Source organism: Polypterus senegalus, chromosome 11, assembly GCF_016835505.1.
Source record: "Polypterus senegalus isolate Bchr_013 chromosome 11, ASM1683550v1, whole genome shotgun sequence".
Lineage (NCBI taxonomy): Eukaryota > Metazoa > Chordata > Cladistia > Polypteriformes > Polypteridae > Polypterus > Polypterus senegalus.
In genome coordinates, this window is record NC_053164.1 from 113769303 (window position 1) to 113783800 (window position 14498).

The 14498-nt window shown below is 40.2% G+C and overlaps 1 protein-coding gene across 6 annotated transcripts in view; it reads right to left on the reverse strand.

Moving 5' to 3' along the window:
* zmp:0000000711 (tubby-related protein 3) overlaps positions 1–13086 on the reverse strand; it is a 139222-nt gene extending 126136 nt beyond the window's left edge. For all 6 annotated transcript variants that reach the window (XM_039769519.1, XM_039769514.1, XM_039769521.1 and 3 more), the window contains exon 1: positions 12952–13086. Coding sequence is in view for 5 of the 6 variants with exons in the window: in XM_039769514.1 (XP_039625448.1) it covers positions 12952–12971 (20 nt within the window). In the remaining variant the exon portion in view is untranslated. The remainder of the gene's footprint in view (positions 1–12951) is intronic.
* Between the last annotated feature and the right edge of the window lie 1412 nt (positions 13087–14498).

The window sequence follows — 14498 nt, forward strand, 5'->3', positions numbered from 1 at the left end:
GTTGGCCATGTGAACAGTAATCTTGTTTCAAATCTCACAGCTTGGATTGCTGCTGTCATAATCAGATTGAGTTTCATGGTTTGTTTCAATTACGACAGTATTTGTAGGACTTGTGTTGAAGAGACATTCAGCATCTGTCAAGCGTTGTAAGTATACAACCGGTTTCATCGATAACTTCACATCCAGCCTTTGAGAGTTTAAACATTCATAAACATCAAAGTGTCCACTACTGAAATCGTCACCTGTCAATCTAAGATGTTTAAGAGGCATTGGCGGTTGTCAAAAGGTGTAAAATATTTGGCCATTTCGGTACACTTGAAAGCGACAACCGAACAATTCACCGGCAGCCATCAACTCACATGCAGATGCATAGGTGAAGGGCTTAAGCATTTCACTCTTCTAGTGCTCCTGTGTAGAATAATTATCTCCTGTACCATCATCAGTCCACACCTTGAACCTGTCCCAGTCATTCAATACATAAGACACAATGTTCCTCCGGATATCAAGAGTGAGCCCGATATGGCCGTGCAGTATGTAACAAAGAGAATGGAAAAGGCAGGTGCCATCTCCGGGCATGGAAACCACTCGGTAAGTGACAGTTCTTTGATCGATGGTGATCACCTCGATAGACATGTTAATGGGGTTACGGTTGGAATGATAAAGGAAATGGGTACCTGAACAATGTAAAGTAAGTCTAAAATACAGACACAATAACTATAATTGTAATAAACGAACAATAAAACAGCAGAGAAGCTGTGGATTAAATAAAAAGGCTGTAGTTATCAGCAGGGAGACGTGAATCCCCTGGCGAAGCAAGGAAGGGAATGTAGAGACTGGAGTGACGGACGGCCTTATATAGGCAGGCAGCCAACAACGGGAGGCGTTGGGATGGGGGACCCAACGCCGCCTCACACGGTGACCGAGCTGCAGGCTATGGACATATATATGTACGTAAGTAGGATTCAGTTAGCGTTGGGAACCCGCGTACCAAATTTCTTGAAGATGGGCCCATAAGTAACAAAGACCGTTGAAAAGTTCAATATGGCGGCCGACAGTGGCATCATACCACCGAAATAAGTACCAAATTTCAGCCTTCTACCTACACGGGAAGTTGGAGAATTAGTGACGTTGGAAAGTTCAATATGGCGGCTGATAGTGGCGTCATACCACCGAAATAAGTACGTACATTGGTTTCGGTTAGCGCAGGGAAGCCGCCTACCAAATTTCGTGAAGATGGGGCCATGACGTTGTTGACCGTTACGCGTAGAATTTTGAAATGAAACCTGCTTAACTTTTGTAAGTAAGCTGTAAGGAATGAGCCTGCCAAATTTCAGCCTTCTACCTACACGGGAAGTTGGAGAATTACTCACTATGGAAACTTCAATATGGCGGCCGACAGTGGCATCATACCACTGAAATAAGTACGCACATCGGTTTTGGTTAGCGCAGGGAAGCCACCTACCAAATCTCGTGAGGATGGGGCCATGAATAAGAAAGTTCAACATGGCGAAGGTTGTCAACCGTTATGACCGTTATGCATAGAATTTTGAAATGAAACCTGCTTAACTGTTGTAAGTATGCTGTAAGGAATGAGCCTGCCAAATTTCAGCCTTCTACCTACACGGGAAGTTGGAAAATGAATGTATGTATGTATGTATGTATGTGAGTGAGTGAGTGAGTGAGTGAGTGAGTGCTTTGCCTTTTATTAGTATAGATTACCATGGTCAAAAGGCAAACAAGTGACATATCCCGAAGAAAAAATGGGTGTTGATTTCCACAAATTAGATAATAAATATAAACATTTGATAGATATACTGCTTAGCACTATTAGAGCAATAATAAAGAAGTGAGAAAAAAAAATGAAACGTGGTAAATCTGCCCCAAGCACATTAAGGAAACAAGTAAGGGAAATTGTCAGCTCTAGTTTCATCTTGTCATCACAAACTCCTCAAATAAAAAAAACAGAAAACATTAATCCACATGATCTGCCTTCTTAGAAGCGTTGCCAGAAAAATTCCTTAATATAGTATTACTCATTTAAAGATATTTCTTTTAAAATAATAATTGAATTTGCATACAACTTTGTATCATCCTTTGTGCTACAGAGATAAACTATAATATTCCACAACCCTGAATTAAACATTCGAATAGGGAGAACTGAATAATGAATGGATGGATGTTTAACATTTACTTTTCCCCACTTTTGAAACTTAACATATTGCTCCTCATGTGCACTCTTTATCGTGTAAGGCCTGCTTTTTTAAGTCTTAATCAAGGGTGGCAATAATTCCTGAAGTCAAGATAAATATGGTACACTGAGTCAAGGAAAAATGAGATGTTGCATGCATAGTGTTACTCCAAATCTTTGAAAACCTTTTAAGTATTTATGTGGGGATAAATTTGTATAAATTAAAATTAATACAATTTTAAAAGTTTAAATTGTAGAAATCATTTATATTAGCAAAACAAAATCTTGTTGAAGAAAGGCATTAGATTTCAATTTGTACTCAAATATCTGAATTCACTTAAGAAGGACTCTTTATACAGATATATAGATTATTGGTTACTCCCAACTGAAACACAAATTAATATATAGATGTGTTCCATTAACATATGGTGCTGGTCACTCAAAGCTGACTACATTTAAAATGTGAAACCCCCTACAGTTTAACACCTAAATTTGTGATTTATAATTCTAATGAAATTTATTAATTAATAACTGTAGTAACACTGTATTTGGTTCTTCCCTCAACAGATTAAATGTTTATTTCATTTCATCAAATAAAATAAGCATTCCTTAAATATTAAGTCAGAAATGATTGTTAACATATTCAACATATGTACTGCTTGGACATAAAATTCTGGGCTTTACAAATGAAAGCAAAGTAAACTGTAGATTAACTCAACAAAAACAAAATGAAACGATTAAATCTACATCAACCAAACAGTTTTTCTTTTGGTGATTCATTTTTATTCTTGCTTTATTGGCAAAATCTTGGTCTGCCCTCACATACTTGACTTGAGCACATCTTTGTAGATACATTAATTGTTTCAGAAATCTACATGGCATGCCAATGCACAACAGATAAAGTAGTATGTTGCCTTAGTTGTTAACTAATTGTTACATTTCAGAGATACTCCCACCTTTGCGAAAATTAGCTTTTTGCCCTGCCACTACAGTATTTTTTCTTACTCTTTTTTTGTTCCAGAATGTGCCAAAGACATTTTGTTTCAGTAGAAAACAAAGGTCCTATATTGATGATACACTGTATTTTAACAGCAGCTCTGGCTTGTAAAATGGCTGCATTCTGAGGACTCAAGCACTAGCAACTATTTTTTTTAAATGGTGCTGATTTTTCCCATTTTGAAAGCTGAAGAAACAAATGGCACTGCTGATTAAGCAACCACCACACATCTGCTGTATTTCTTTTGCCAGTTCTGTACTTTCACATTTCATTTCAATTGTTTTTATTACTTCAGGTCTCTTTTGCAGCTGTTCTTGACAATGGACAAATATTCAAAATAATTTAAATTGGCAACACATTTGTGCTGCCTGTATGTTGATTAATCAGAAGCAAATAATATTTATGCAGCTTAATTTTCACTCAATACATTTATCTCAGAGTTGTGAAAGGCTACTCTGATAGCCTGAGAAGATAAAAAAACTATATATTAACTTAAATTCATATGTAAGCAGTACTAGGTCATATGCTGCTAAAGACGGAATAACTTACATATCAAGGCACTATATTGGAATTAGCAGATTTAAAATACAAACACTTGTATATCCATTACTGAACAACAGTTACAGCATACAAATACAATGGGAAATTGGCACTATGGTCTGGCAGTATTTGAGCTCTTAAATCGATTTAGGTTCAAATGATTTCTCATAACTCTACATTTGGTACACTGGGCAGTTTCTTATATTAAGTCTTCTTACAAGTGTAAGAAATGTCAGTGTACTACAAGTGCCACATAGTATTGTATTAAAGGACTAACAGGGATACCTGGTGCTGCACTAAGTGATGGCTCTAATTAAATTTCAGAGCAAAACAAGAGCCTATGTTGCTCAAATGGAGAATCTGTGCAAAACTTGGTGGAAGTAGGTTCAACAATGTGAATTTACAGATTGGAAAAACACAAGCAGGGGTACCTGGTACTGCTCTTTCCGGAGTGGGAACAATAGATTCAGATCATTCTTTCGGTCACTACCCATAGCTCATGACCATAGGTGAGGGTAGGAACATAGACCGACTGGTAAATTGAGAGTGTTGCCTTATGGCTCAGCTCCTTTTTCACCACAACAAACCGATGCAGAGCCCACATCACTGCGGACGCCGCACCGATCCGCCTGTCGATCTCATGCTCCATTCTTCCCTCACTCGTGAACAAGACCCCGAGATACTTGAACTCCACCACTTTGTGCAGGATCTCGCTCCCAACCCTGAGAGGGCACTCCACCCTTTTCCAGCTGAGGACCAAGGTCTCAGATTTGGAGGTATTGATTCCCATCCCAGCCGCTTCACACTAAGCTGCAAATTGATTCAGTGAGAGCTGAAGATCACGGCCCAATGAAGCAAACAGGAAAACATCAGCTGCACCTAGAAATTCTGTCCATAAAAGTTATGAACAGAATCGGTGACAAAGGGCAGCCCTGGCGGAGCCCAACTCTCACTGGAAACGGGTTCGACTTACTGCCGGCAATGCGGACCGAGCTCTGACACCGGTTGTACAGGGTCCAAACAGCCCTTATCAGGGGGTCTGGTACCCCATACTCCCGGAGCACCCCCACAGGATTCTCCAAGGGACACAGTCGAATGCCTTTTCCAAGTCCACAAAAAACATGTAGACTGGTTGGGCAAACTCTCATGCACCCTCCAGGACCCTGCTAAGGATGTAGAGCTGGTCCACTGTTCCGCGACCAGGATGAAAACCACACTGTTCCTCCTGAATCTGAGGTTTGACTATCCGACGGACCCTCCTCTCCAGAATCCCCGAATAGACTTTTCCAGGGAGGCTGAGGAGTGTGATCCCTCTGTAGTTGGAACACACCCTCCGGTCCCCCTTCTTAAAAAGGGGGACCACCACCCCGGTCTGCCAATCCAGAGGCACTGTCCCCGATGTCCATGTGATGTTGCAGAGATGTGTCAACCAACACAGTCCTACAACATCCAGAGCCTTGAGGAACTCCAGGTGTATCTTATCCACCCCCGGGGCCCTGCCACCAAGGAGTTTTTGACCACCTCGGTGACATCAGTCCCAGAGATGGGGGGAGCCCACCTCCGAGTCCCCAGGCTCTGCTTCCTCACTGGAAGGCATGTTAGTGGGATTTAGGTGGTCTTCAAAGTACTCCCCCCACCGACCCGAGTCGAGGTCAGCAGCGCACCATCCCCACCATATACAGTGTTGCACTGCTTTCCCCTCCTGAGACGCCGGACAGTGGACCAGAATCTCCTTGAAGCCGTCCGAAAGTCGTTCTCCATGGCCTCCCCAAACTCCTCCCACTCCCAAGTTTTTGCCTCAGCAACCACCGAAGCCGCATTCCGCTTGGCCTGCCCGTACCTATCAGCTGCCTCCAGAGTCCCACAGGACAAAAGGGTCCGGTAGTACTCCTTCTTCAGCTTGACGACATCCCTCACCGCCGGTGTCCACCAACGGGTTCGGGGACATGACAGGCACAGACCACCTTATGGCCACAGCTCTGGTCAGCCACCACAACAATAGAGGCATGGAACATGGCCCATTAGGACTCAATGTCCCCCACCTCCCTCAGGACATGGTCGAAGTTCTGCCGGAGGTGGGAGTTGAAGCTACTTCTGACAGGGAACTCTGCCAGACATGCCCAGCTGACGCTCACAACACGTTTGGGCCTACCAGGCCTGACCGGCATCCTCCCCCACCATCGAAGCCTACTCACCACCAGGTGGTGATCAGTTGACAGCTCCGCCCCTCTCTTCACCCGAGTGTCCAAGACATGTGGCCGCAAGTCCGATGACACGACCACAAAGTCGATCATCGAACTGAGGCCTAGGGTGTCCTGGTGCCAAGTGCACATATGAACACCCCTATGCTTGAACATGGTGTTCGTTATGGACAATCCGTGACGAGCACAGAAGTCCAATAAAAAAACACCGCTCAGGTTCAGATTGGGGGGGCCATTCCTCCCAATCACACCCTTTCAGGTCTCATTGTCATTGCCCACGTGATCATTGAAGTCTCCCAGCAGTACGAGGGAGTCTCCAGAAGGTATGCCCTTTAGCACCCCCTCCAGGGACTCCAAAAAGGGTGGGTACTCCAAACTGCTGTTCAGCGCATACGCACAAACAACAGTTAAGACCCGTCCCCCCACCCAAAGGCGGAGGGAGCCTACCCTCTCATCCACCTGGGTAAACCCCAATGACCAGGCTCCAAGTCGGTGGGCAATAAGTATGCCCACACCCGCTCGGTGCCTCGACCTGGGCGCAACTCCAGAGTGGTAGAGAGTCCAGCCCCTCTCAAGGAGATTAGTTCCAGAGTCCAAGCTGTGCATCAAGGTGAGCCCAACTATATCTAGCCAGAACCTCTCTACCTCACGCACTAGCTCAGGCTCCTTCCCCTTCAGAGAGGTGACATTCCACGTCCCAAGAGCCAAATTCTGTAGCCGAGGATCAGACCGTCAAGGTCTCCGGCTTCGGCCACCACCCAACTCACACTGCACCCGACCTCCTTGGCCCCTCCCATAGGTGGGAGCCGATGGGAAGGGGGACACACGTTGCCTCTTCGGGCTGTGCCCGGCCGAGCCCCATGGGTTTAGGCCCAGCCGTCAGGCGCTCACCATCGAGCCCGGCCGCCAGGCACTCGCCATCGAGCCCCACATCCGGGCCTGGCTCCAAAGGGGGACCCCAGTGACCCACGTCCAGGCGAGGGAAAACACCGTCCAAATTTTTTATTCTTCATAGGAGGTTTAATTTTGTTTAATTATATACAGTATGCAACAAAAATTTTAATACTATAAGCTGTTAGATTTTTTTTGGTGTATTGAATGTAAGGTCTTGAAAGAATAAAGTTAAATAAGATTTTGCATGTACCTAAATGACAAAATAAGTTAATATTACGGTTTGGTTTTGAAGAGTAAATCTAAATTTAGCTTAAAATAACAGAGTGGCTTGTTATTTTATGAAAAACTTGTCAGGGCTTGCGATGTGAAATGTAGGCATATTTTTTTTTCTTTGGTTATTTTTTTCCTGTATCATTATGGAAGTTTAAAGCTAAGAACCACCACATTAAACAATCTCAGGAGACTGCGCTCTAAGAAGTAATTTTATCCCTTGTTATTTTCACCAAACTAAATCAATAAACATGTTGCTGTTTTTCCCCTTACTTCTGCTATAATTACTTCTACAGAACCTACCTAGTTAATAGGCAGAGGGTTATTGTGCCCACTACATTACCATAAAGAAAGCACTATGTAAGGTGGAAAACAAAATCATCTGTTCAGAAAAATCACCCTACTTCTTGTTCTCAACAATCTAATGAGCACCCAAATGAAGTATAGCATTATATGCTTGTTTCCCTGCACTGAATGAATTTCACAAAAAAGCTGTAGGTGTACAAAAACATGCCATACTGGACTGGTCAAAATAGACCAAAGAGCAACAAATTAAGGCATTAAAGTGGAGTATTATTGAAGGATCACTGGGCTCTGAGCCAGTCTATCAGATGATTTACTAAAACAGCAACATCTTCATCCATATATCCATCGACTACAAGACACTAATTTCATGACAATACTACAACTACTACTACTAAAGTGTTCAGATGGCTCTGTTATAGCATGAAGTGCACTAGTGCTGATTCTGAAGCAAATATCAAGAAAACAAATTCTATATGAAACATTTTTTATCATGATGACAATGCCCTCATTGAACATGGGTTGTCAACAAATGGTTTGAAAAGCATGACAAGGCTGTAAAACATACACTGTGGCAATTCCAGCCACCAGATGTCAACCCAGATCAGTATCAATGGAAGACTTCAGAACAAAACCCAATACCGCATTTTAAATCTTTAGAATTAGAAAGATAACTGATGCATTTTTCCATATAGGAATGTTGTTGCATCTTTCTAGTAATACTCTAGACAACTGGGGAATATATATCAAGACATCCCAAGGATTTTCTGTTATTTTGAGGCACCCACTTAAAACAATTTATGATGATATGGGAATCTTTGCTACTTCAGGACTTTGTAGACTTGCCTTTATTGAAGTAACTATGAATTCTGCACTTAATCATAATATTCTCATAGATAATCAACTCTCCATGACAAGAAGCCGAAGCGTAATGGAATTATGCAGTATTACAATGGCCCAAAACACAAGAGCAAGTCTACAATTGAATGGCTCACAAGAAATAAAATACATTTTTGGAGTGGTCTAATCCAAATCTGTTTTCAACCTAAAACAGATACTGTGGCAAGACCTGAAACAAGCACGTCATGCATGCAAATCTGTAAAGGTGTCTGAATTAAGGCAGATCTGCAAAGAACAGTGGCCTAAAATTCTTCAACAGTGATGTGGAGGACTGATATCAAAGTATAATAAGCATTTAGTAGCAATTATTGCTATAATGAAGTTGCTGTAAACAGAAGGATTAAATCTAGAGAGGGGTACTGTTTTTTTCACATGGGTGATATGGGTGTTGGATAACTTTGCTCCTTGAATAATTAAAATAATAATTAAAAAATTGTATAATGTGTTCAGTCAGGTTCTCTTTCTCGAACACTGTATTTTGACTAATGTCTACAGCCACTCATTGTGTAAAATATGAAAAAAAACAGAAGAAGGGAATATTAAGAATGGGGCAAATAATTTTTTTACAACACTGTATTATCATTATTTCCAATACAAAACCCACAGCATTTGAAATAAACCATACAGCATTCAGTGAAGTGAAAAAGAGATGCTTTTTGTCTTTTTTAACATACAGTATGTGGACATATCAATATTTGTCCTTCATTTAAATGCTATCAATAGACAAATGCGATGTAAGAAACATCATGCCACATTAACATTTTGTAGTCCATTGCACTGTATAATTTAAATAAACATACTTTTTCTACATGCAAAATTTGAATGCAAGTACACTGTTACATTTATCACTTCTTCCAATGCCTAAATTAGAAAAAGGTGCACCAGATCAGATGCAAATAATTAGAACATTTTCAGAGAGGATCTTGGAGGAACCTGTCTTATTTAAACCTCAGACATTTAGTGTGTTTGCTCTTTGCTATACAAGTGTGTTTCAACATGCCTAGATCGAAAGAGCTCCCTGCGAAGATTTCCAACAACTGCCAACTTGCCCAGACCAAGCCATCCCAGCAACTTCACCCTGGGAGCCGAGTGTACCATGCTGAAATAAATCTCTAAGAACCCTGGAACTTTATCAATGAACCTACATGTATCTCTTGCCACAATTGATGTCAAAGTGCGTGAGTGTACTTTTAGAAAAGGACTGCACAAATTAGATCTATATGAGAAATGTACCAAGAGTAAAACCATCCTATCCAGAAAGAAACATGAAGGCAAGACTAAAGTTTACCCATAAAGGTTAGGACCTCTGTGCTCTGGACAGACAAGGCAAAAATAGAGTCATACTGCCACATTACCAGAAAACATGTTTTGTGAAAACCAAAAACAGCATTTAAACAGAAGAACCTGACACCAAATGTAAAGCATGCTGGTGCAAATGTTATGGCTTACAGCTGCTTTGCTTCATGAGGGCCTGGGTAGCTCATCATTATAGAATCCATTATGAACTCTTCTTTGTACCAGAGGGTTTTTGAGGATAATGTGAGACCATCTGACAAAAGACTGAAGCACAAAGGAAAGTGGACCTTAAACATACCACATACCAAAGTAAATCTACCATGGAATTGCTAACTAAAAGTAAAGAAACAGAGAGTTCTGGAATGGTTAAGTGCATTGGCAATCCTAAATTGTCCCTGTGTGTGCTTGGTGTTTGAGTGTGTGTATGCGTGTGTCCTGCGGTGGGCTAGAGCCCTGCCCGGGATTTGTTCCTGCCCTTGCCCTGTGTTGGCTGGATTTTGACTCCAGCAGCACCCCCGTGACCCTGTGTTAGGCTATAGTGGGTTGGATAATGACTGACTGACAAACTAAGTTTGCATCTGAATGCCATCAAGATGCTTTGGGGACCTCATAAATATCATAGAGTTGAAAGAATTCTACATGGAGGAGTTGCAAATTCTTTTTACCAGTCAAAGTTAAAGACAGTTACAGGAAACACCTACTTGAAGTTGCTTCTACCGAAGGGGGGAATACCAGATTTTAGATCCATGGGTATATTTATTTTTTCCACAGACAGAAATTACATATCTATTAATTTTTCATTGAAAAAAAATACTATAGAGTCAATTTTTCCTTTTTTCTAAATGTCACTTTTGTCTAAAAAACTTTTTAAATAAAAGTTAAATCTTGATATGTCCACATATTTAAAAAAAAAGAAAATATTTCATATTGATGTTATTTTTTCACATAAGTATAAGTTCCATGCAAAAGTTCAAACATTCTTGGCCAACTTCAGTATTTTGTTGATAAATAACAATAAATAAATGGATGGATGGAATGCTTATGTATACACTCAAACTCTATAACCATTAACTATCATGAATTAAGCCAAAATACATGTCTTAGACAGACAGACAGAATTAACAAACAGCAACCACCAACCTGAAACCCCCAAATACACAGTAGAATTATTTATAAACGCATATCGCTGCTGGTGTTAATGAGTCCAAGTAATGTTTCTTGACACACTTTGACTGAATAATTATTTGGCCGAAAGTACTCCATGTTAGTGTGTCAGAGAGAGGATGTGCAGCTTTGTTCAAAATGACATTCGGTTTCGTCCTTCATTCTCTCCTCAATTACTACCTCAGGCAGGTCAACAGCACATCCTATAACTTAGCCTTTGATTCATTGGACAACTCTAGGCAAATGGGCGAAAACCATCAGGTGCACAGATATTGGGTGGAATACGATTACAGCATCACAACCCATTCTTCTGAAGTTATGATGCAGTAACACTTATACCTGTGCCACCACACTGGCCTCCTAAAATGACAGATTTTAAAACTTCAGTATAAATATTTGTTCTACAGTACTTTACCAAAAAAAAAAATATTTAAAAACTTGAAGAATTAAGAATGCCACCATTTACTACATAATTAATAGGTCCTGCTTACTGCATTTTGAAGAAAAAAAAAACTTTTATTTACTGCATAATAATTTGGTATCAGGAATGCATGAAAAAACTTAAGGCCATAGTAAAATTAAGGCTATTTGGAGCTATGCACAAATGGTGCCAGACACTCAAACTTCAACTTGATCTTTAATAAACAAAATGTCATTTAGAATAATATAATCAGATGATAGAATCAAAAATACATACACCACCTGGGAACAGGACTATGTGCATATTAGCATAAAGAGTTAGCCTTGAATTAATATTAAAAACTCCATAAAGCTGGATGGCTGTGTATATTAATATATGCTGCAGATTTTCAGTCGGCAGGTAAGTTTTTTCCAAGCCCATCTTTCTTTAATTTATTTGCATTCTGCTAAAACATTGTTCACGAAAACACTTCTTAAAAATAACCTCACATCAAAACTTAATTAAATAAATTGTGAAAACAAATCAAAATGAACACATTAGAATCTATGACTGAATAAATCAAAATGCTCAACTTTTACTGTAAATAAGTAAAAGAAGATAAATTGTAAATACTAGATTCTATTATATAAACACAAAATTTAACAGATTACGTTAATGCAGCGAGAAACTAACTAATGTTTAGTTTAACCTTGTTTTTCTTTTTGGGGAAAAGGCTGGATACTTTTTTTTAGGGAAAGCACAGTGTTGCCTGCCGCAGTACTATTGCTTTACAGCTCCAGTGCCCTGGTTTCACATTCCAAACCGTGACTATCTGTGTGGAGCTGGCACAGAATTATTTTAGATTTTTTTTTCCAGGATAGTCCGATTTTCGTTCCACTTTACTGAAGATAGGACTTTCAAACTGATGGTTATGTATGCACGTATGCATTGCAAAGGAATGGTGGGGGCCTCTATGATCCAGTCCTTGATTATGAAAATTGGCAAATAAATACATAACCCTTTATGGATTAAAAAAATACTTGCAAACTATAATCAGATTGATAAGACAACATCACCAAAAAAAAGCGTATTGGTGGACTGCTTTTGTCTCAGCAAGTTCGCCACTATTTTATTGTTATTTTTAAAAGAAGTCAGCACGAGGTATCCTCACGATCATATTGCTTCAATGCGGCAAACGAGCTTCAGCTGTAGGCATCACCAATGCCATATAATAATGCTTTCATATTATATCATGGTATGAAATTGCCGATAATGAAAAAAATGCATTACACTTTCAAAAAAGCATGGTATCAGTAAAGACAATGCGGCGCAGTGCTTAAAGCACGGACTTCTGATCAGAAGATTACCAGTAATCATCGCTTTCTTTGACTCTCCACGACTCTGTGCAAGGCAAATAACTAAACAACGGTTCTCAAACTGTAAAACAGATTCCATTAGTAGTTTTAAAATATCCTGGACTTAAATATCCTTTATTCAAGACAACGCACAACAAAGATACATCAGTGGGTCTTCGTATGCAGTTCTTTACAAAACACATAGACACCAGGTGGCTTTAGGCTACCAACATCTTTCCAAGCCTCAAGATTCCATGTGTGTACAGATTCCTCTAATGTGACATCATGTTCTGATCATGACACAAACTCTCCGTCTCTGTTTGCAATGGGGGAGACAGAAAAGTTGACCGAATTACTTTCCAAATATGAGAAAAGGCAGACGTAGCTCTTCAATGCTAATGGGACGAAAGAAGCATCAATAGGCATCGTTTTAGTACGCTTACCTGATGCTGTAGTAGCTCATGTTTATCACCGCGTTGCTATGACTCCCAGCCGCCGCCAGCACCCAGGTCAGAAGTTCCAGTTTGAACTGAGGGAGAGCACCTCCACCAGCCTTAGCAACGGCACATTTCAGCAACAATTTTCGACATTGGCAGCGTCCAAACGGATGTTGTTCTCAATTGGTTGCTTGAGTCAGGTGGTCAAAAAAGAAGGCGGAGATCACGGACGCACAGGGTATGTGCATCAGTTGGGGGCGGTGATAGCATCTAAAGAAACGTTTAGGTGTAAAGTTGAGGATGTGGAGGGTGAGGCTATTTTACTACGACGGTTTGCAGGTCATAGTAGAAACGTCCGCAACAAGATAAAAGGCTGCGAGTATAAAATAAGTTAACGACGATTAAATGGACAATACTGAAGACATATTTTATGATAAAAATACAAAGTACTTTAAAAACGAAATACCAAGGGAACGACTTTTATTTCATTTCACTCACCTAAGACAGAAAATGAAGACCAGAATAAATAATTTTGTCATTTTTCGTCGCTACAGAGCCCGTCACAAGACATGATATATTATGAAATAACAGCATGAGAGTGTGTCTATATGTGATGAATCTAACAGCAGTCCTTACTCCAATGCCAAATGATATTGTGATATGCCTATGTAGTGATAATCCGCTCATTGAAAATAGCCAAATTGATTGATGTGAGGCCTACCAAATGGCCAGGAAAGTTGGCCAAAATCTCCTCTAGTCTGCCCAGATGAGGTGCATACAAAGGTGTCAGTGATTTACCAAGAGTGGCTGGCTTCAGTCTAAACTGTGGCCAAAAAAAATTCCTAAATGTCCTAATATATAAACAAAAATACCCAACAAATAAGGGATGGACATAAACCCATGGCTAGGAGATGAACATGGCAAATAAAGAATCTTTGTAAATAAACGATTTAAAAAATGCTCTGTATAACAAAAAGCCAAAGCACAATCTGAACAGAATAGTCAAAAAACAGAGCAAGACAGTCAAAAATTCCCAGCTGTTCTATGTAAAGCACTATGAGAAGGTTAGAAAAGTGCTATATAAATGTAATTAATCCATCTATAATAATACAATAAAGTAGTATGTTGTATGTGGATGGTGTAGGTGATTTGTTTGCATTTTGTTTAATAATATAATCAATAAACAAAAGACAAGCACACTCACCTACACCAAACAAGTACAATGTACTGCATTTAACTGCTTGTCTCCTCAGCATTTATAGGGCTGGGGGACAGTCCCTACTCTTGAGAAACAACACACAAAATTCCAGAAACCTGGTAGAACAACTTCTCACATTCAGAAACTAAATAATAAACAAAACTAAAAAATAGATACTAATATAAAGACAAGTTACAAATATCATTCATCCATTATCCAACCTGCTATATCCTAACTTCAGGGTCACAGGGGTCTGCTGGAGCCAATCCCAGCCAACACAGGGCACAAGGCAGGAAACAAACCCCAGGCAGGGTGCCAGCCCACCACAGGGCGCGCACACACACCAAGGACAATT